Source organism: Colius striatus, chromosome 4 (assembly GCF_028858725.1).
Source record: "Colius striatus isolate bColStr4 chromosome 4, bColStr4.1.hap1, whole genome shotgun sequence".
Taxonomy (NCBI): domain Eukaryota; kingdom Metazoa; phylum Chordata; class Aves; order Coliiformes; family Coliidae; genus Colius; species Colius striatus.
The window spans coordinates 52,185,399-52,205,175 of record NC_084762.1 but is presented as its reverse complement, the minus strand read 5'-3'; the positions used below and the strand labels follow the sequence as shown (position 1 = coordinate 52,205,175).

At 42.0% G+C, this 19,777-nt stretch overlaps 1 protein-coding gene across 1 annotated transcript in view; it reads left to right on the top strand.

The window, feature by feature from the left end:
* Positions 1 to 12,211, top strand: part of KLHL14 (kelch like family member 14) — a 66,157-nt gene extending 53,946 nt beyond the window's left edge. The window contains exons 4-8 of the mRNA XM_061995644.1: positions 1,899 to 1,977; positions 8,350 to 8,540; positions 8,690 to 8,848; positions 11,020 to 11,177; positions 11,578 to 12,211. Of these exons, the coding sequence (XP_061851628.1) occupies positions 1,899 to 1,977; positions 8,350 to 8,540; positions 8,690 to 8,848; positions 11,020 to 11,177; positions 11,578 to 11,718 (728 nt within the window). The 3' untranslated portion in view covers positions 11,719 to 12,211. The remainder of the gene's footprint in view (positions 1 to 1,898; positions 1,978 to 8,349; positions 8,541 to 8,689; positions 8,849 to 11,019; positions 11,178 to 11,577) is intronic.
* Positions 12,212 to 19,777: the final 7,566 nt, after the last annotated feature.

Here is a 19,777-nt window from a genome sequence, read left to right as displayed (position 1 = left end):
TTTCTGTTCCTCCTGTCACCATAGTAGGTCTTCTTTGTGCCTATTCTATTTGATTTCAACTCACTTCCTGTGAAGTGACCAGATTCATATCTTGTATTCCCACTCTTGCCTCACTAAAACCTTTTCTTTCTACTTTGCAGTAAACAACCTTCTAAATATGTAGTATTTCTAGTATCCGTGTGTATGACATATGTTATGGTAAGAGGCCAAGATCCCCAAATCAAAGGTTTGTATGATGAAAATTAAAAACCTGCTATATAACCAGTGACCAATGAAGTCTCCAGTAACGCTGAAAGATAATATGGCAGCATTAAAACCTCCTACTAGAAGTCCAAACTTGCAATCAGTATTTATTGTTATGAAATCCTGCTTTTTGAAATGGAAATAGATTAAGAAGTGTGCTAAATAGTGAGACCTAGAGCCAGTTAGCTGTCTGCTGTTACTCATTCACTGTGTATTGAATCAAGAGCTTTCAATGCCTATTTTTCTAAATTGACTCTATAGACTGAAGGAATTCAGATAGGGACCAAGAGGAAGGCCTTGCTTCACCAAGCCCTGTGGCAAAATGACCTCTTGCCCTTAGTGTACTGGGATCTCACCCTGTATTCTTGAGATGTGTTGGAGCAGTGCTCAGCATAAAGGGCTTTGGTCCTTACTAGGCACCACCCTGGATTTGTAGGGAAGTGCTGCATTATTCATCAGTCTTCTGCTTTACCCTCCTCATATAGACCACGCTTATAACACAGCGAGGGAATCAGTTTGCTTCCAGACAGAGTGGTCAACATGGTTTCTTTCTCTGTTTTCTTGTAGAACACGATCCTAAATTATTACAAATATAAGTTCTAGCTGTATTGTTATTCTTCTCTGCAATCTTGATGGTCTGTTTTCACGTGCTGAAGGAAGTGTGGAATGAAACAAGCAAAGCGAGCCAATCCTACAAAGGCTTGTCCGATGCAAAAATATTCAGCTTGTAGAATACCCAGTGACCATCTACAGAACTGTGACATGCAGTTGGGTTATTGTTCTGGCCTGTGAAGCCTCTAATTCAATTTTTTAGTCACACATACCTAAACAAAGATTTCTGTTTCTGAGATCCTCATCTGTTGAAGTCTCAGGTGTTAAAGGAAATTGCCATACACTCTCTTGCTTCAGTTTTCTTGCTTTGATGTCAATCTGCATGTAAAATAAGGTGAACTCTTAATATCGTGAAGACATGAATGCAGTTCTTGGGCTTGACAGCAAGGATAAGCTAGTTAGCTGATGTATGTTGCCCGTATTTCATATTTTAGCTAACACACTTGGAATAAAACTCTAAGAGCGTATTCCCTCTTCGATGCACATCTGTAATTCCTTCTGATTTACACTGAAGGTACATAGTAGAATAAAGCATCTAGTGCAAACACTGCATAGCCCATGCTGATGGCTTATGCAGCTCCTGGTTATTTGCACAAGGCTTTTTTACCGTGTTTCACAGAGAGATGATGTGAGGAGAAAGAAAAGCATGTGTTCTCCCTTTGATTTTTTTACCTGACACAAAATACTCTAGCCATAAAAATACTGTGGGGATGCCCTCTTTTGGGCAGTGGTTTTGTTTAGTTCCATGATTTATTGTGGATGTGAAAATACCACAGCATCTATAAGTAAATTTAAATACACATTTTCAAGATCTTATTACAGAGAGAAAGAATAATCTCTATCTGCTTTTACTGCTAGCAATTGTTAATTCAAACCTTGCAGTGCCCCATTTGTTGAATTATTACTGTACACATACATTGTTGTAAAAGGGGGAACCCTTCATAAAAGCTGTCAACTTGTGAAATATATGTAATATATATTACAATCATGATGTTAAATACTTGAAACAAACAGCTGAGTGTCAAAATAATCTGTCTTTACAGGGAAGCACAGTACAAACTTTGTTAGCCGATACGATCCCAGGTTTAACAGCTGGATACAACTTCCACCCATGCAAGAGAGGTAAAAACCTGCTATGTGTTTGTTAATATATGTTTTATCATCCTAGGAGCAGATGAAGTTTAGCTTAGTTCTGGGAGTAAGGAGGCCTATGGAAGCATTGAAAATACTGCAGCGTGCAGTTGTGTCCTAGTAATTTATAATTTTTTTTAAGTTTCCAAATTCAAAACTCCAAATGCCAAATCCTGCAGTGCTAACTCATGCAAAATAACCATGGACTTTGTGCAATTACTGGTTGCCTGAGTACGGTCTGAAGGATTTTCTGAAGTCTCTGTAGTGTCCTGTCACATTCCCTGACTGAAGTGTCATGATGAGTTTGCAGTAAACAAGCAGTAATTATAGTCAGCTATCTTACAGGCAACTGAAATCTTCACTTGTTGACTATAGCCTGTTTCACCATGCCAGCCATGAAAAGCTCTCCTGAATGTGTCTACCCTTGTCAGAGGACTCTTAGTGCTAGGTTTGAGTGAAATTGCTGTCAGCTAATGCATATTAGGGTAGCATACACTTTAATCTTACTGTGTACCAAAGAACAGATGTGTATGTGGACTCAAGCAACGACCCATAAAGATGGTGTAACTGTAACTCTGGATCCCAAATCCTACCCTAGAAGTAAAAAAGTCCCCCAAATCTGAATGGAATGATGCATATTTCATAAGAGGCAGAAGATACAAAGTTGCAATGTTTTAAGAAAAAACATTCAATGTCTGTAGAATCATAGGATAGTTTGGGTTGGAAGTGACCTTAAAGTTCCAACCTCCCTGCCATAGGCAGGGGCATCTTCCACTAGAGCAGGTTACTCAAACCCACATCAAACCTAGCCCTGAGCACAGATCCAGTGTGCAAGAGATGTCACAGTCTTGCTAAGACATTTTCCGTGTTCTATGTGCTGTCAGTGTTACGGCTTTTTAGGTTGTCTGTCCACAGTGTTCAGGCGTCTGGCAGACATAAATATATTGAACTCAGTGCAACCTTACAATTCAAGTTGTCTTATTATGAGATGCATGGAAATATGGCTGTCTTTTCATATTCCAGAGGTTGAATGTCATTCTGTAGAGTTTTTGAAGGGCCTTTGTTCAGGATTCAGTTTGATTGACCTAAGCCCATATACAGACCCATGTGTGATGCCTGTCAACAAAAAGTACTTCATTGTAGCAGTGGGTGAAAAAGCACAAGTGGAGCAGCTCTGAGTAGGTTCCCTGTTGGAACTGAGTTAACCACTAAAATTAGCAATATAAATAGAGATTAAAAAGAGCATCACAGTTCACTGTAGTCTCTGGCTTTCTTAATAACATCATCCTTTACTTGAAACATCCTGTACTAAAATTCCTTTTTTAACTCTTAATAGAGCCAATGTAACAGCAGGCTTTAGCTAAAGAGGTGGCCTTGTTTTGGCAGCCTTCAGCCTTCTCCCTCACTCCTGCCAGCGCTGTGAGATAACCCCACAACTGCATTATTTACCTCGAAAGAGAGGGCTGCCTTTCCCTGTGGCTCAGCTCTTGAAGCCTGGGTGGCGGCCAGCTGAGGCACAGGCACAGGGGAGGCCAGAGGTGTGTGTGAGGCTGCATGTTGCAATGCGCAGGTCAGTCATCCTCAGCATGCCAGCAGGCTGCCTAGGGTTTGTAAAGAGAATGAAGCTCTTCTCTGGAACCTCATCTATGTCCTAATTAGTCCCTCTGGGTATCTGCAAGCAAAACTCCTGAGAGGCACGTGCGGCTGGCTGAATGGTTGGGTTTATTTGGCTGGCAAAGCTCAGAAAGCAGAAGTAAGTAGTTGAGGGTTGGAGGAGGTAGGCAGCAGGAGCTTTTCCACCTCCACAGGGCCCAGTTGTGTTTCACTGGAAGATCAGTTTATGATTGCAGGTGTGAAATATGACTTGCCTGTGCGGTGGAAGCTACCACCTTCAGCCATGAGTCAGAAACTCTCCTGCACTTAGTGATTGCTTAGCAGCTGCCACATGTTAGCCTGTGATGCATCAACATCTCAGCTCCTTTTGCTGCTATTTAAATGTAACAGTTCACTCACAGATAGTTCGTTTTGCAAGTGGTGTTAATTGTCACCTCTTTTGTTCAGTATACTGAATGCATAGGCTTGCCTGTTATTTTTCTTTAAAGGCTTCTAAGCATTGGGAAGCAGGGATTTTCAAATCACTTTCTAAAATGTTTTTAATGGCTTATTTGCTCATCTCTAATGACTTCCTCAGAGTTGTTGCAGCCTTTAGAGGTAGGGTCTGGCCCAATTTTTAGAAGATCATACAAACAAGAGGGAGCTTTTAGGCAGTTTCCCACCTGCTTTAGTCAGATAAAGTTCCCATTAAAGCCAACAGATTCTTTTGCCCCTCCTAGGACTACAGGGTCACTCCCAGTCTCTGCTGGAATAATGCATTGACAAGACAGACTGTCTAATGGATTTTTCTGAGTCATTATGGTCCATCAAGTCAAAACCTACTTAGGAATTTTAGTCTGAAAATAATTGGCTAGAGAGACCATAATAGCTGCTTTGAAATGACTGCCAGGTAAATGTGGATCATAGGCAGTATATTCTCAAGTTGAAAATATGTATGAAATATTTGATGAGTAAGCTTTTATCTCATATGCTAAAATCCATATCTGATTGATCTCACTGTATGAGCTATAAAGAAAAATCTAATCCCATTATGGATTCAGACCCGTCAGTGTATTTTCTTTAAAGCCAAGATTGGTTTCTTTTCGTTTGAAGAACTTCTCAAAAATACATGCTTTTGAAAAGTATGTACTATTTTCAGGCATGCTTTATTTAGAAGTACAACAAATGACTGATAAGCTCCTGAAATACACATCTGCCTGACAATAACAACTGGGTGCTTTCTGGAGAGCAGTTCAGTTAGACTAGAGTAATCATTGTAGCAGACATATCTGAACTTCTGGCATGAGCTTCAGCTGGAAGCCTCAGTTAGTTCTGTTGAATCTTGCCAGCTCAGCCCAGGCCTTGTCAAGGTGTGTGGAATATAGTAACACTTAAAACCTGTTCTTTTTTGTTACATTCTGAGTAGAAGGGTTTTTGTTCAAAGACCCAACAACAAGCACAGCATTGTGCCAGGGCCTGAAAAAGCACAAGTGGAAGTGAGCAGGTCAGTGTCCTGACTGAGGCCAAGTGAACTGAGAAAAGAAGCCACAGAAAAAGAGAGAAAAAAAATTTCACGTTTCATTTTAGCTTTGACTTCAATAGTAGCAGTGTTAGCCCTTATTGAGATGAGATGCACTCTAAAAGTGACTCTGAAATCAGGTCCAGATATTGCAGTGATCAGTAATGTCATTGGCAGTTTTAAACATCAGACTGGTATTCTTGTTGTATTTCTTGTTTCAGGGCATAAATTCCTCATCTGTGGAAATCAGAAAGCAATTCTTCCCTTTTATGTGTATGTACTGATGAGAAGTTAGTTGGATTGCTGAGTAAAGGGGTGTGAAGGAAAAGCATTTTGGGGACCAGTAAACATCAAGTACTTGCAAGTCCTGAAAAAAACCACAAAATAATTGTTTTATTGTCCATATTCAGATCCTGACTAATCCAGTTATCTGATTAGATTGAATAGTGCCTTCCCAGTTTTGTGGGGAAAGTTGTTGTGCAAAGATTGCTGTCTTGTATTCTCATCTAAATCATATGTTACAGCGGTTTAAAAAGTCATCACTGAAAAGTATGCCCTTTACACAGTGTATCACTGAAAAGTAAAAAAGCCAGAAAGCTTAAAATATTTGTGACAGGAGCTATGGAGGGAATATTCACATGCAAGCAGAAGAGTGAAGCATGCTGAAGCTTTCATTTTTGCTCCTTACAGTGACACTGTGTGGATGAAACCAGGAGTACATGTGCAGAATAATGTCAGTGAAATCCTAGTTAAGAGAATAATGCTTGCCAGTTGCAGCAGAGAGGAAGCTCTATTTATTAAACCTGAGTTAGCAAAACCCATGATGAGAACAGTTGCGTGATGGGCTTGTCAGAGGAGGGGCACAAGGACAGACAGACAGGGTGCTAGGCACCCCAAGCATCACTGACAGGCACCCTGTGGGCTTATGCCTTGTGACTACCAGACAGAGGAGGGGCAGAAAGCATGTGCCTACCTGTACAGGCTCTCTGATGTCTAATAGGATGTGACCTTTGGAGCTTTTCCTGCTTCTGGGACCACTACAGGCGGGCTTGCCTCTGGCCTGTCACATACTCTCAGGAAGTATATAAGCACCTGATTGCCTGTAATACCTATACCCTCTGTCAAATCAGAGTGAAATCAGCCAGCAGGTTTTTGTTGAGGAGACAACACTCAGGCAGACATGGGTGCACGTACAGTGTAATCAAATAAGCTTTGTTTCCATAGAAAATCAGGCTAAAAACATAGATGCACAATTTGCTGCCCGACCATGCAGAGCAATATATGCCATCAACTTCTATCTGCCCATTGACAGATAAATTAAATGGTCTTATTTAATTCCTCAGTTGAGCTGGAGGCACTTAGCAGTATTCCCGTCCTCCTGTTTGCATCTGTTTTTTTCAGTAGCCTCATCCCTATGGTGGTTTCCTAGTACCACACAACAGAGTGCTGTCCCTCACCAACCAGCTTGGCTGTGTACAGGCAAGGTGAAAGGAAAGAGGTTGAGAGGAGGTGCTCAGTGACCCTGGCTAATGAGGACCCCTGTCAGGTGTTCACCGAATCAAAAAAGTAAAGCCAGAAACAGGCGGTTCTGGTCCCTGAATGCCCACCCAGCCCTGCTGTTTCCATGGCTGTATCTTCACATCTGCCCAACCTCTTCTCTACCTTATAAACCACCAGCTAGTCTCAGCCACATTTAGCAAAGAGGGAGATTTCTCCAAAATGTTTAAGCACACTTTGTGAAAATGAGCAGCTGGATAAAGGACAGAGATCTTATTGCTGCCTTCACTGAACAAGGTGCTCCTGAAAGACTGCCGGTCCAGAGAGCAGGTTACAGACAGGGCACACCAGGCTTTACTAGCTCACCTGGTCATGGGGTGCCTATAGGGAAGCCTGGGGAGGCGTTGGGACATATCAGAGCTGTTCCTTGCAGGGTCTGTATGAGGACCACCACTCATCCCAAATGCTTTGCAGCCATCTGCAGGGTCGAGTCCTTGATGGTGCAGGGGACCATCAAGCCTTCAGGATTTACTCTGTGGTCCAGGAGCGCGGTATGGAGCCACTCCCAGACTCAAACTCGAGTGCCTGATTGGGAACCCAAGTGTGTTGTTTTCAGCCATGAAGCAGTGTTTGGAAAGCTGCAGCCACACTCCAGTGTGCCTGCTTTGCAGGAGCTGTCAGAGCTAGCTAGACCTTGCTGTGCCTGACCTGCCTGCTTGTCTCTGGACTCCTATGCCACGCTGGTTTCCCCCAGGAGACAATTTTAGGTTTGGGACTGATAATTCTTGTCATTCAGTATTTTGTACATGTCTTTGTCCTAGACTAGCTGTGCGCTTTTGTAGTATTCTTTCTCATATCATCACAGCTTAAAAGTGAAAGCCTCAAACCTGGAAAACCTTCCTTCTGCTGAGTAATCCATGGAGCTTTCCCTGAAAGTGGATCACACTAAACAGAGTCTCTCAAAATCATCTACTGCTCTATTTTCACTTCAGCAACAGACACCATTAATTTTGGAGGCACGGGGAAGGTGACTAATATATGCCTAGCAGTCCTGGCTAGAAAAATTCATTCTTTCCCTGCATACCTGAGTTGCTTGTGAAAACAAACAGGTGGCTACAACTTTTCTTCAGTTAGTTGATGGAGACAGATCCCTTTTCAAGTTAAAGGAAGGAAATGTAATATTGTGCCTAGCATAAGGAAAGTTGTTCTATTTGCAGTACTGCAGAAAGAAGAAAAAAATTATAATTGAAGAAAAATTTTGATGATCTGGTTCTCTTAGTAAATTGGGAACAATGACCCTTGAAGGACCATAAAGAAAGTGAATGTCAAGATAATTTATTATTGTTACATTATCTACCTCATTTTTCACTTTTGTCTTACTGAGTTGTTCTGTCCCTCACAAGGTAATGTCCCAAACATTAATGAGCACCTTTTTATCTTTCACAGATGTGAAAAAGCAACAAACAGCTTTGAAAAGGAGTATTTTCTGCTAGCTTTATGTGTACTTAATTGTTTTGACACCAAAAATGAAGTACTTCTTTGATGCGAAGCATGTATTTGATTAGCAAAGTGGCCAATCACTAGGATAGCTGTTAAGTATGTGAAACTCCTGGACACTTCTCTCCGAAGCAACATTTGAAGGAGCAGCTATCTTAGTTCAGGGAGTCAACTAGAGAGGAAAAAATCCAAAACGGTTGGCATGGCTAATTGGCTTGTTATCTCCTTGTTTTGTTTTCTTCTGCTCTGTTCTTCAGGAGAGCCAGTTTCTATGCCTGTCGCCTTGACAAGAACTTGTATGTCATCGGGGGACGGAACGAAACAGGCTACTTGTCCAGTGTGGAGTGCTATAACCTGGAGACAAATGAATGGCGTTATGTGTCCTCGTTACCGCAACCTTTGGCAGCCCATGCCGGAGCCGTTCACAATGGCAAGATATATATTTCAGGCCAGTGTCTTTTATAAAATTCCTGCTATATAACAATCCCCCCACCACCAACAAAACCGGAACAGAACCCAGAACCACAGAGCTTAAACTCCTGCTGCGCAGCAACGTGTTTATTTACAGTAGCTAACAGGAGTCTATTTACTTTGCAGGAGGTGTTCACAATGGAGAATACGTCCCTTGGCTGTACTGCTACGACCCTGTGATGGACGTCTGGGCCCGAAAGCAGGACATGAACACAAAGCGAGCCATCCACACTTTGGCTGTAATGAATGATCGGCTGTATGCGATTGGAGGGAACCATTTGAAAGGTCACGTTGTTAATAGCAAAAAAGCATTTCTATGTCCCCCATCTCCTGATAAAGAATATTTTTGTTAGACAGCCGTCATTAAATACATTAAAAACCAGGCAACACAATTTAACAGGACACTTGAGCCAGCAATTTTAAAAACATTTTATGCAAATTATTTTAAAATTATAACAGTACATTAAATATATGAGTAATGAATGCTTTAGATAATAAAAATGGGAGCTTCCATTACTCAAAGGCATGGACAATTTGTCATTACCAAGAATTCAATGAAACAAACAGATTATTCTTTGACCCGAAAGTACCAGCAATATTTTCCTCTGTAAATCATTTTCCAAAATGTGCAGTTAGAGAGAGCTTTGTTCAGAGCAACACACAAAAGAAGCCTCTGATTTCATGAAGAGAAAGAGAAAAAAAAAATCCCAACAACCCAGCCATTAAATATGAGGACTTAGGCTCCTTAGATCCTTTTTTAGTATTAAATGTAGCTTGTTAATTATAATTCTCTTTAGAAGTCTTTTGTTTTCATCTTTTGGAAAGGTTTCATATTAAAATAACTACTGCTTAGGCATCTGGTATTTTTGTCTTAATACCTACATGCTGTCACTGTTTCTGCTAAAGAGATTCTGCTTACTCTGGCCACTTACACAAAGAGCACAGCTCCTGCTCCTTTGCCCTCTGTAATGCAGAAGGAGAAATGATGCTAACTGCTGGGAACACCAGGCCATGTGCCTGGATGGCTCTGGCACCTGAATCCCTGTGAGACTCTGAAGCCAAATGCTGCTTTTGAATATATAAGTGCCTGTGCAGCATGTAGGGGACAAGGTCTCAGATGCAGATTTTACCTGGTAAATAGTACAGGTGTATAAACTCCTGCAGCCAGGTGCATAGGTTTAAATTGTTTCCATCCTGCCTTCTCCTGGTTTTGTTTTTGTTTGTTTTTTTTCCTCCCAGTTTCACCTACCATCCTCTGGGTAAGAAGGAGCTTCTAACAAACATTGCATTTTTGCCTCTATAGCTATTGCCCTATATAACCTTGTTACATATGAACTGCTCACTGTTGTGAGAGTTATTTAACATCCAGGCTTCTGGAAAGCTGTGTCTGTCTGGTAGAAGGGCTTTGTGGAAAAGTTGTTTCTCCTCTTATGAGCAGCATCGTTGTGAAGTACCAGTGTCACCAAATGCCTTTTTCCAGAAAATCTAACTTCTCTTTTCTGTCATACTTTGATGGAGAAGGTGGTGGTGTCAAATAAAGCATCCCAGCATATTAAGAAAGCCGTAATTTTGCTCCAGTGTTCTGGTAAAGAAGATAGTTTGAGATAGGGGAGTGCCTAAATATTGGAGCAGGAACCAAGACTCCTGGGTTCTATGTCTGGTTCAGCTCACTTAACTGATACTGCTTGATAGAGCTCAAGAGTCTTGAGCTGAAACCCCTCTGTCCTTTGGTGATTACAAAGCAGCGCTAGCACGGAGCCCGGAGCACGGAGTTTTTTAATCTGTCGGGGAAGGATGGGAACCCCAGGCTTTTGGATTACATTTTTTGTCACCCTATAGACTTTGTCACATCAAAGCTGTGTGCTCAGGGCACACCTTAAATTGGCTTGAAAACTGAAACTGGTCCTGAACATCACAACCATCATGCAAAGCACCCAGTCCCTCTGGAACCAAGTGGCATAAATTGTCTAAGCTCTACCTTCCCTTGTTAGACATTGATTTCTGAGCGAGATTTAATTTGCTGACTTTTGAACAGATGAGGGCTGCTGACCTTTGAGCAAGGCTGCCAGGGCAGTCTTCTCCTGCATGTTCAAACTCGCATTAGTACTGGTAGATGAGGAGGGATATTGCTTAAACCTGCCTGCATCTTTGGTCGATTCTTACTGAGTGTTACTTTCTGATCTGTTCAGGTTCTATATGTACTTACGATTTGTAGAAGACAGTAGAACCAATGGTAAAAGCTGCCAATGGGTTTCTTTGAGCTAAAATCATGAGGCATTAGCATTACAGAAGATGAATTAAATGTACGTGGCAGTATTTTCTAGGAGGAAGTTTAACAGTGATGTTATAATGGTAATGATGTAACTGTAAATGTAATTTCATAAATTTAGCAGTACGACAAATAATAAAACAGTATGTAGTAACGCACGGTCTCTTCTCTCAATGCCTTCCTCCAGGTTTCTCCCATCTGGACGTAATGCTTGTGGAATGCTATGACCCAAAAGGCGACCAGTGGAACATCCTCCAGACTCCTATTCTGGAGGGTCGCAGCGGCCCTGGCTGCGCAGTCCTTGATGACAGCATTTACCTTGTCGGAGGCTACAGTTGGAGTATGGTGCGTACCTGCTTTCTGCAATGGCCTTTCTGTTCCTTCTGAGTTCTTGTGGCCACTCAGATGTGACCTGGAGGAGACGAGGGATGAAGTAGCTGCAGGGGCAGGGTTTGGTTTGGTTTGGTTTTGTTTCCAACTTGTGGAGAGTATAGAGTGTTTTTTCACCTTTGTGCTTTTCTGTGTGGGTGAGTTGTTGTTAGATTGCGTTCACTGCCACAGAGTAATACAATAATCAAATTAAATTTGGCAAAAGAGGTCGGTAGGACTAAATGCTTATATCTCTGCTTGTGAGGCCCCTGTAAAGCCAAACCTCTTGCAGATCACTTTCAAACACCTTTAAAGCCAATGTGTGTCTTGGATCTTACCAAAGCCATATTTAATATGACTTTCTGTTCTACCACAGGGAGCCTACAAATCTTCTACTATTTGCTATAGCCCTGAGAAAGGGACCTGGACAGAACTGGAAGGAGATGTTGCTGAGCCACTTGCAGGACCTGCTTGTTCCACTGTCATATTGCCAGCGTGCGTACCATACAACAAATGAGAGTCCCAGAGCGCTGAAAGGAACACTGATTGCATTGGGGAAAATAAGGACAGGTGACGTAAATATTTTATGAGGACAGGACTCCTGTTAAAACAGAGCTACCATAATTGACCCCTTATTCCATATTTCTGCTTTAGAAGCAAACTAAAAAAAAAACCAAAACCCAAATGTTGTTCCATCTCAAATAGATGCCGGTGTCTTTATGAAGCAAGTAGCTAAACCACACTGAACATTACATGCTGACAGACTGTCATTTCAGACTGATTTTAACTTTTTCCTGCTGCAGAGATATTCCTCACGTCAGATTTAACCTTGAAAAAAAAAAATGAAGGCTAACTGTTCAAATACAGCCTGAAGAGACAAGATCAGTATTGTGCATTGTACCTGCCTGCATGTGATCTGTGTTGAAGTCATGAGGATGTTGTTTTCATGAATGCTTCAGAATTCAGATAGTGAAAAGCTCCCACTGCATTGCAGAAATTGTCTCCTCCTCTGTAATCCTAACCTGCAGCTACTTCACATGCTCTGCAAGCAGCACAGCATCAGAAGATTATAAAAGGTAAAGAAGTATCGTTCAGTTTTTGCACAGCTTGGCAACTAATACACTCTGCCTTCAAAGTCCCCACGTGTAAGTGCAGCGGAAAGCAGACTACAATGAAAGCCATGCTTTACAGAGCACTTCGTGAAATAACAGCTTAGGGATTAGGATCAAATTCTTCTAATCATGCTTGTGTAAAATCAGAGTCATTTCACTGCAATCACATGGAATGACTATTTGTACATGAGTAGAACAGAAATTTGGTCCTACACCTTAAATTCCAGATTCATAAAAGAAGTTCCTTCTATGACCACTTAACAAAGCACCAGAACCCTTTATTTGCTTTTTACTCACCTGTTAGATAGGCATATCCATGCTAGTTGCTTCCAAAGACAAGGAGACTGCACTTAACTGTAAATGAATCACTTTGGACTTTTAAATGATTACACATAATTTTGGAGAGACACCAGTAAGCAGTTAAAATATTCCTGTGTGGTTGATCTTAAAGTGTACTCTGAAAAATTTTTACTATTGATCCAAAGTAATATGAGGCCAGGCTTTCCATTGCCTTATAGCCTATGTAATTATTTACACATTGCAGAGCGAGTTCAGAATGCTACCCCATGGGACCAGTAGCATTTAGGACTCGCTTCATGAACTCTTAGTTGCTTGCAGAAATCAGGCTGGCTCTTTTAAGCTTATATCTTTCTGTCCTGGCTTTGCAAAAGGAGTGATGAAATCTGAGCCTGAATCTTCAGCACCTTGCAGTTAACCACCTTGCAGTCACCTGCACCTCAGTAAAGTACACTCAAATTCGTCCATTGTGGTTTGCTGGTGCTGCATCCATTATCCTCAGAACCGACCTCTTCACTGATATAAACTGTCATTAACTCCATTGAAGCTGTTGGACTTGATGACCTTAAAGGTCTTTTCCAACCAAAATGATTCTATGATTCTAAGCCCATGGATGTACTTTGGTTTATGTCAGCTAAGGATCTGGCCTTTACTTTACCTGATTCTAACTGGCTGCACCAGGTAAAAGGCAAAGGAGACTCTGGTCCTTCATTTTCAAGCCCACACATACCTTTCACAATAGGACTTAGTGCATTAAGCAAGGAGCAGGCAACTACTGGAGGCTGGTTTCTGCTGCAGAGGCAATAGATGTGGAAAAGAATTCATTATTTGCTTTGCAAAATAGGAAGAGGGCGAATGTACACAGAAATTACACTATATATTGATGCTTGAGAGCAATATAAATAATGGAGAGCAAATACCACGGGACTGTTTCTCTCTGGCATCAGTCCAGTTTTATTGCAGTGCAACTCCCTTGCTCGCAGCAGAATTACACAGTTGTAAAATTGGAGTAATGCAGTAAAGACTGAAACCATACAAATGCAATAACCCAATTGATAAGGTAGCTGCACGCATGGAAAAAAAAAAAAACACAACTTGTTTAAACAAAATAATTGTTTGAAGATGCTAATATTTGAATGTGCTTTGGGGAGTTTTCCAGTGAGCATCACTAAGGAGCTCATAAAGGTGGAGCATATATCCTGAAATCTCAGTCCATTTCTACTATATAGTGCAATCTTAGTTGGTTTTGTATTTATTTATATTGTTCAGATCCAAGGGATCCCTTGTAAAATATATTTGGTGCAATCATGACTTTTTTTTTTCCCCTTTCCTGTTGAAAGTATATAAATATAAATATATATATAAAAGAAACTGTTAAGGTACTAAATGAGGAAACCACGAATGACACTTAAAATGAGGATAAGGTCTGCCATCCAACACCGACTGTCACCTGTCTCTACTAAGAGGGACCACTTTTAAAGGACATTTGTTGTCCGTTTAAGTGGTTCTTTTTTTTTCTTTTTTTTTAACCAAGATAATTTAAAGATTTATGAGGACTGTATGTAAATCTTTCTATCTTTCGGGAAGGCATGACCGAGGGAAGCGCTAAGTGAATAAGTCACAAAGAATGTAAATTTTGTACAGTACTAGACTGTGTAAATGAAGCTTGCTTGTAGGGGGGAAACTTTAAATAAAACTTTATGTACTAATTCAACTGTCTGCCATATTCCTACTTATAAAGTGTATGTATAAATAATATCTACATTAAATTCTTTGGAACTTTTTTTATCATATAGATGTGTGCGCTCCTTTTGTTTTCTGGCCGTACAGAACAGCCTCGTTGCTCTCCAGGTGTCATCACACAGCGCTTGTGAGTACAGCAGCGCAGTACGACTGCAGCCAGCGGTGCAGTGACTGGGCACTTTCCCCTCTGCCTGTGCCAGGCTGCCGCGGCCTGACCGTGGATGGAGCCCACGGCTGACACCCACCACTCACACACCCGGGAAAGGCCGCAGCCCAGCCCTTGGCTGCCACTCTCTGCATGGGAAAGGAAGGCCTCAGCCTGACTCTCAGCTGCCACCCACCACCGGGGAAAGGCCTCAGCCTGGCCCTCAGTCACCACTTGCCACCTGGGAAAGGCTTCGGCCCAACCTTCGGCCGCCACTCGCCGACCGGGAAAGGCCTCTGTCCGGGCCTCCAGCTCACGGTGTGCTGAGGGGAGTGAGGGGATGCCGCTCTGTCAAATGCAGTCTCGCTTTGGGGAATTCAGTGCTGGTTGTGGCAATTCCTTCCCTCTTCAAAATGTCCCTCCGCTGGTGGCTGACCCTTCTGACAGTGGGTATTTCTGTCCTTGGGGAAGTGCTGACAGAGGTTAGCAGGAGAGGAGATGGGACAAGAGGCATTGCCAGACTGAGAAGACAATGCAGGGGGTTTACCAGGAGGCAGAAACATTACCAGCAGCAGTTGCTATACTTACATGTATTATTTATTCATGCCTCCAATCTTTGTCATGGACCAAAACTTTCCAATGCAAGGCAGATAGATGTACTGAGCAAACAAAAAGGCAATCCCTGACTCCTCCCATGCTTATAGCAAGCAAGAGCTCTGCTGGGGGGTAGCTGAGTGCAATGCAAGAGTCTGGTCTAACAAGAGAGGCTCCGTTCTGTTCAGACATTTTATGAGGAAGTGAAAGGTGAGCCAGCAGCAACTACGGTTAAGACAGCACAGTGAATAGGACTGCTTCATTAATGAGTTTATTTCAGAAGAGAAAGGCAGGAAGAGGGATTTATGTGTATTTTTTTTAAAGTAATGTGGGCGAAAAGGAGAAGCCGAAAACAGTGGGCAGAGATATGATTTAGAAAAGAAAGGAATGAAGTGAGAAAGAAGAGGCAGGAATGAAAGGAAAAACAGAAAATGAGAGAGCCTGTGAGAGGAGAAAGTGGGAAGTTCTTGTGGATTAAAGGCACAGAGAAAACAAGGGCTGGAGTAATGAGAAAGGCAAAGATGGTTTTGGAGAAGCCCACATCAGAGCAAGCCTGGAAAGAAATGACAGGAGAGGTGATAGACAAAGCAGAAGAGAAGCATGGGAAAATGCAATAAAAGAGGACATGAAACAAATGTGAAACTAAATATGCACTTGGTGATGGCACCACTCCTATTTTCTTCGTCTAATCATTTACAGTGGCGTAGCTGTCAAGCAGAAGGATCAAGTCAGCAGAGTACTTGGGTGTTGCGATGTTCAAGCTTTCAATGCATGGGCTTCAACACAATAGAAATCACGAGAGAGATGCTCAGCAGCACCTCTCTGAGGTGCCCAAGCTGCAGCAAGCTCCCAACTGCAGCCAGCACCAGCGGTGAGGGAAGAGAGCTGACGGTGGTGGTGAGGGAGGGTGGAAGAAGAGAGATGTGTCACAAATCCTAGTCCCTGCTGGCATGGAGAGAAGCGTCTTTTCCATCTCTGATTCGCAGAAGAGAGTCATCTTTGGGAGCTGGACACCTGGACTGTTCCTCTCATACCAGACATCTCCTCTTTGTCCTCAGCATGGCAGACTTGCCTCGATACTTCTGCAAAGCCAGGCCTGGAAAACAACAGATGGATGAATGGAGCCATTTCCCTGGCCCTGAGCTGTGATCCCTTCCACTGCCCAGGAAGTACAAGAAGGCTGAATTGCTGCTGACTTGCAATCCATACGTGTGACCTTAAGGAGGGCAAAGATGGCATTTCAGAAACAGGCTTTTCATTGATTATAGCACTGTCTTCAAGAGAACTGTGCACCCACCTCTCAAACATGTCTGTCCCCCTTCCCACTTCTAATACAATGATATACCCTGCTAGCTGCATCTGTGAGCAAATTTCTGAGAAAAATCCATGCCAAACCTCATTAGATGTATCAGTTTGTATTCTATTATAGTCACATGCCAGTATAGTACTCCTCTTGCTTTTAAGGGGCAGACTATGTTGCAATTTAAATGGAGCTTTCTGTATACAGAAAAGGAGACAGAAATCCCAAACAGTGCTGAAGAGGCCAAGACAGTAATTGCCAGCACGTTCCCTCCTGAGCAGCTTAAGATATACGTTCCTTTTGCTGTCATCAGTGAGGCAGCGGGAAGGAGACAGTGTCTCATCTCTCAGGTCCAGCCCAAGGAAGGAGCAATGGGCAGCACTGGAGGTCAGAGTGGTTGGTTACTGGGGAAGGAAAGTACGCTAATGAATTCTGGAGGGCTTGTAATGCCATGAAAGATTCAGTTAATCTGCAGCATAGATGTCGATCAGCGAAACTGAACCCGACTCTCTGGACCTTGTCAGATGTATTCTGTGCATGTCAGTGTTCCACACCAATTACAGATTTTAGAAGATGCTCTCATGCAAAACTATGTGCCCTAATATATAAGCCAGCTCAGATGTAACTAAAATTAAAATCTGACTGTGGCAAATCTCTGTGATCCTGATATATGAAAATCCAAATAAATGATTTGTTCCCAGAAATGAAAAATAACTTCAGCAGGAAATTTCAAAATTACTTATGCAGTATTAATCCAGTTCAATGAATGCATCTTGTGTTGATTAATAAAGCAATCCTGAATTGCAAAGTAAAACGAGAGGAGACTTCTGGTGCTGATACATTTGTGTATTCCTGAAGCTAGAGAGAAATGTGTGCACGCAGGAGACGTGGTCAACCAGTGTAAACAGAGATTGAATACAAATAGCGATTTTCTAATTGTTTTCTCCCTGCAGCAGCAAACTGCCTCTGTGTCATTGATCCTTTCTTGAAGAACACAGGTACCATGTTACCTGCCACAATATTGAATGAGGACAGGACACCTAACACAATTGTACAGTGACTCCAATTAGCATCCAGGTGACATCTGCAGTCTTATCTGGCAAAGAAAAGCAAAACTTGAACTGTTTCTGCTGATTTTTTTGTCACACAGAGTAGAAATTTTGGTCAAGTTGCATTGGCTTTTGTGATCTACTGCCCTTGAATTTAATTGAGCTTAGAGGAGAACAAATACAAGGAACATATTTAGAAAGCAAAAACAAGAGAAGATTTAAATGTAGCATTTTTACCATGTTTTTCTTCAGCATACACACACACACACACACACAAATCAATTTAATTTCCTTATAGTGGTTTCATCACTTAAACTAAAAACCTACTCTTCAGTTCGGAGAACTAGCTTCAATCATTGCAGTGTTCAAAAGGCATGTTTGTTACTGGTTAAGGTATTTTACAAAATACCTTCAACCTCCTTAATGGTTTTATCTTTAAAATATGGTTTCTCATATCACCCTTAAACATCTTCCAGAAAGCTACACTGGAAAGCTTGCTTACTATCTCAGTACCTTGTGCAGTCTTCAGTTCCTGATTCTTTGCAAATGACGTTTGCGTTTGTACAAAACAATTCCGTCCTCAAAAATCTCTGGCTGACCAAGAATATTTTGTACGAATAGAGTGAGTGAACTTTAAGCATACTTCACTGTGAGTAGGAAATACTGAGACTGATGATCCATTATGTAAACAGCAAAAAAATTGTCACTTCTGGTGTATTTAGAGGTTTTGAGAAAGGTGTGTAAATATATGTGCTACAGCTTGGCACCTGAAAAATGCCAAGTTTGTAGGCCATACCAAAGATTCACAGAATCACAGAATGGTAGGGGTTGGAAGGGGCCTCTGGAGATCATCTAGTCCAACTCCCCTGCAGAAGCAGGTTCACCTAGATCAGGTTGTACAGGAACACGTCCAGGTGGGTTTGGAAACCTCCAGAGGAGACTTCACACTCTCCTTGGGCAGCCTGTGCCAGGGCTCCCTCACCTATAAAGTACTTTTTCCTTGAGTCTAAGTGGAACTTTTTGTGTTCGAGCTTTTGTTTATTATACCTTATTCTGAGTCCTCTGCCATTGTTTTTACTAAAAGGCAGTAAACTCAGTAACAGCACTGAAACTTGGACATTTTCTTTTAAAAACCACTGCTTTAACTGCAAAGATGCCATTAGTCACAACAGGGAGCGTAACCAGAAGGAGAATGTCTCTAATTATGGGAAGAGAGCACATTAAACTGTAGGTCAAAATCATGACTGATGGACTACCTTCAGGGCGAAAGTCAATCTTCAGACTTGCCGGAGTGGTTGGTAACAGGAGTGTGTGGGGCTGGCTGAGGTCATCCCACGCCCTGCCTCCCTGTCTCCCCACCACTGTGTCACATCAGGGGGCCTGCCCATCGCACTCTCAGCAAGGGTTTGCTGCCTCACCTTAACCTGCCTACCCATATGTCATCGGATATAGTCATCATCAGCATTAGAAAAGACTTCCTAATGTCTAGCTTAAACGTCTCTTTACTTTACACTAATTATTCTAAGAAGAATCTAAAAGAGAAAATGAATATTTTCCAAAAATTTCAGTCCACCATTAAATAATCTTAGGTCTTTTACAAATGACAGCACCTTCACAGCTGCTTTTCCTTCTGCTCTCAGCAGATGAGAACTGTTTACTCCCACTCTTTTTCCAGCAGCTTTTCTTTACGAACCCAAACACCATCAGCCTTCACTTTTCTCTAAGCCCACAACTCAGTCTCTCCTTCCTGACTATGCATTTTACACCTACCAGCAATCTTGATGTTCCTCTTTTTAGCTAACCTCCAGCTGGCTTACATCTTCAGCTGCACATTGACCAGTACAGAGAAGAACAGAAGATTTCTAACTTGCAGTAGTGCAGTCCAAGGCTGCAATGGACTGAAGCTTTGCAATGACATCTTCCCATCCTTAGTAAGCCGCCGTGTAACTTGCCCAGGTCAGAGCTGATCAGACCGATACTTTGGCACTATTCAAGACAAAACATCCTCTTCTTAACCGCACTTCCACCGAAGATGAGGAAGATAGCCATAATCTGGCTGTGTGGGATTCAGGTACAGAGTCCAATCCAATAAGCTTTAATGAATGACATTTACATGCAGGACTGCATAAAGATTAATTAACCTGCTGTAGGAAAGTGTGGCACTTTTATCAGTGGCTGGGCACTCAGGAAAAAATACTGTTGTCTTTTAAGCTCTTTTGCTTCCTTTAATGGCATGAAATGGAAGGCATTTGTGAATAATGATGTCTGGCACACCACCACCTCTTGTGAATTATTCTCCAAGCGTTCACTTTTGCCATGACATATTCCCTGCTGGT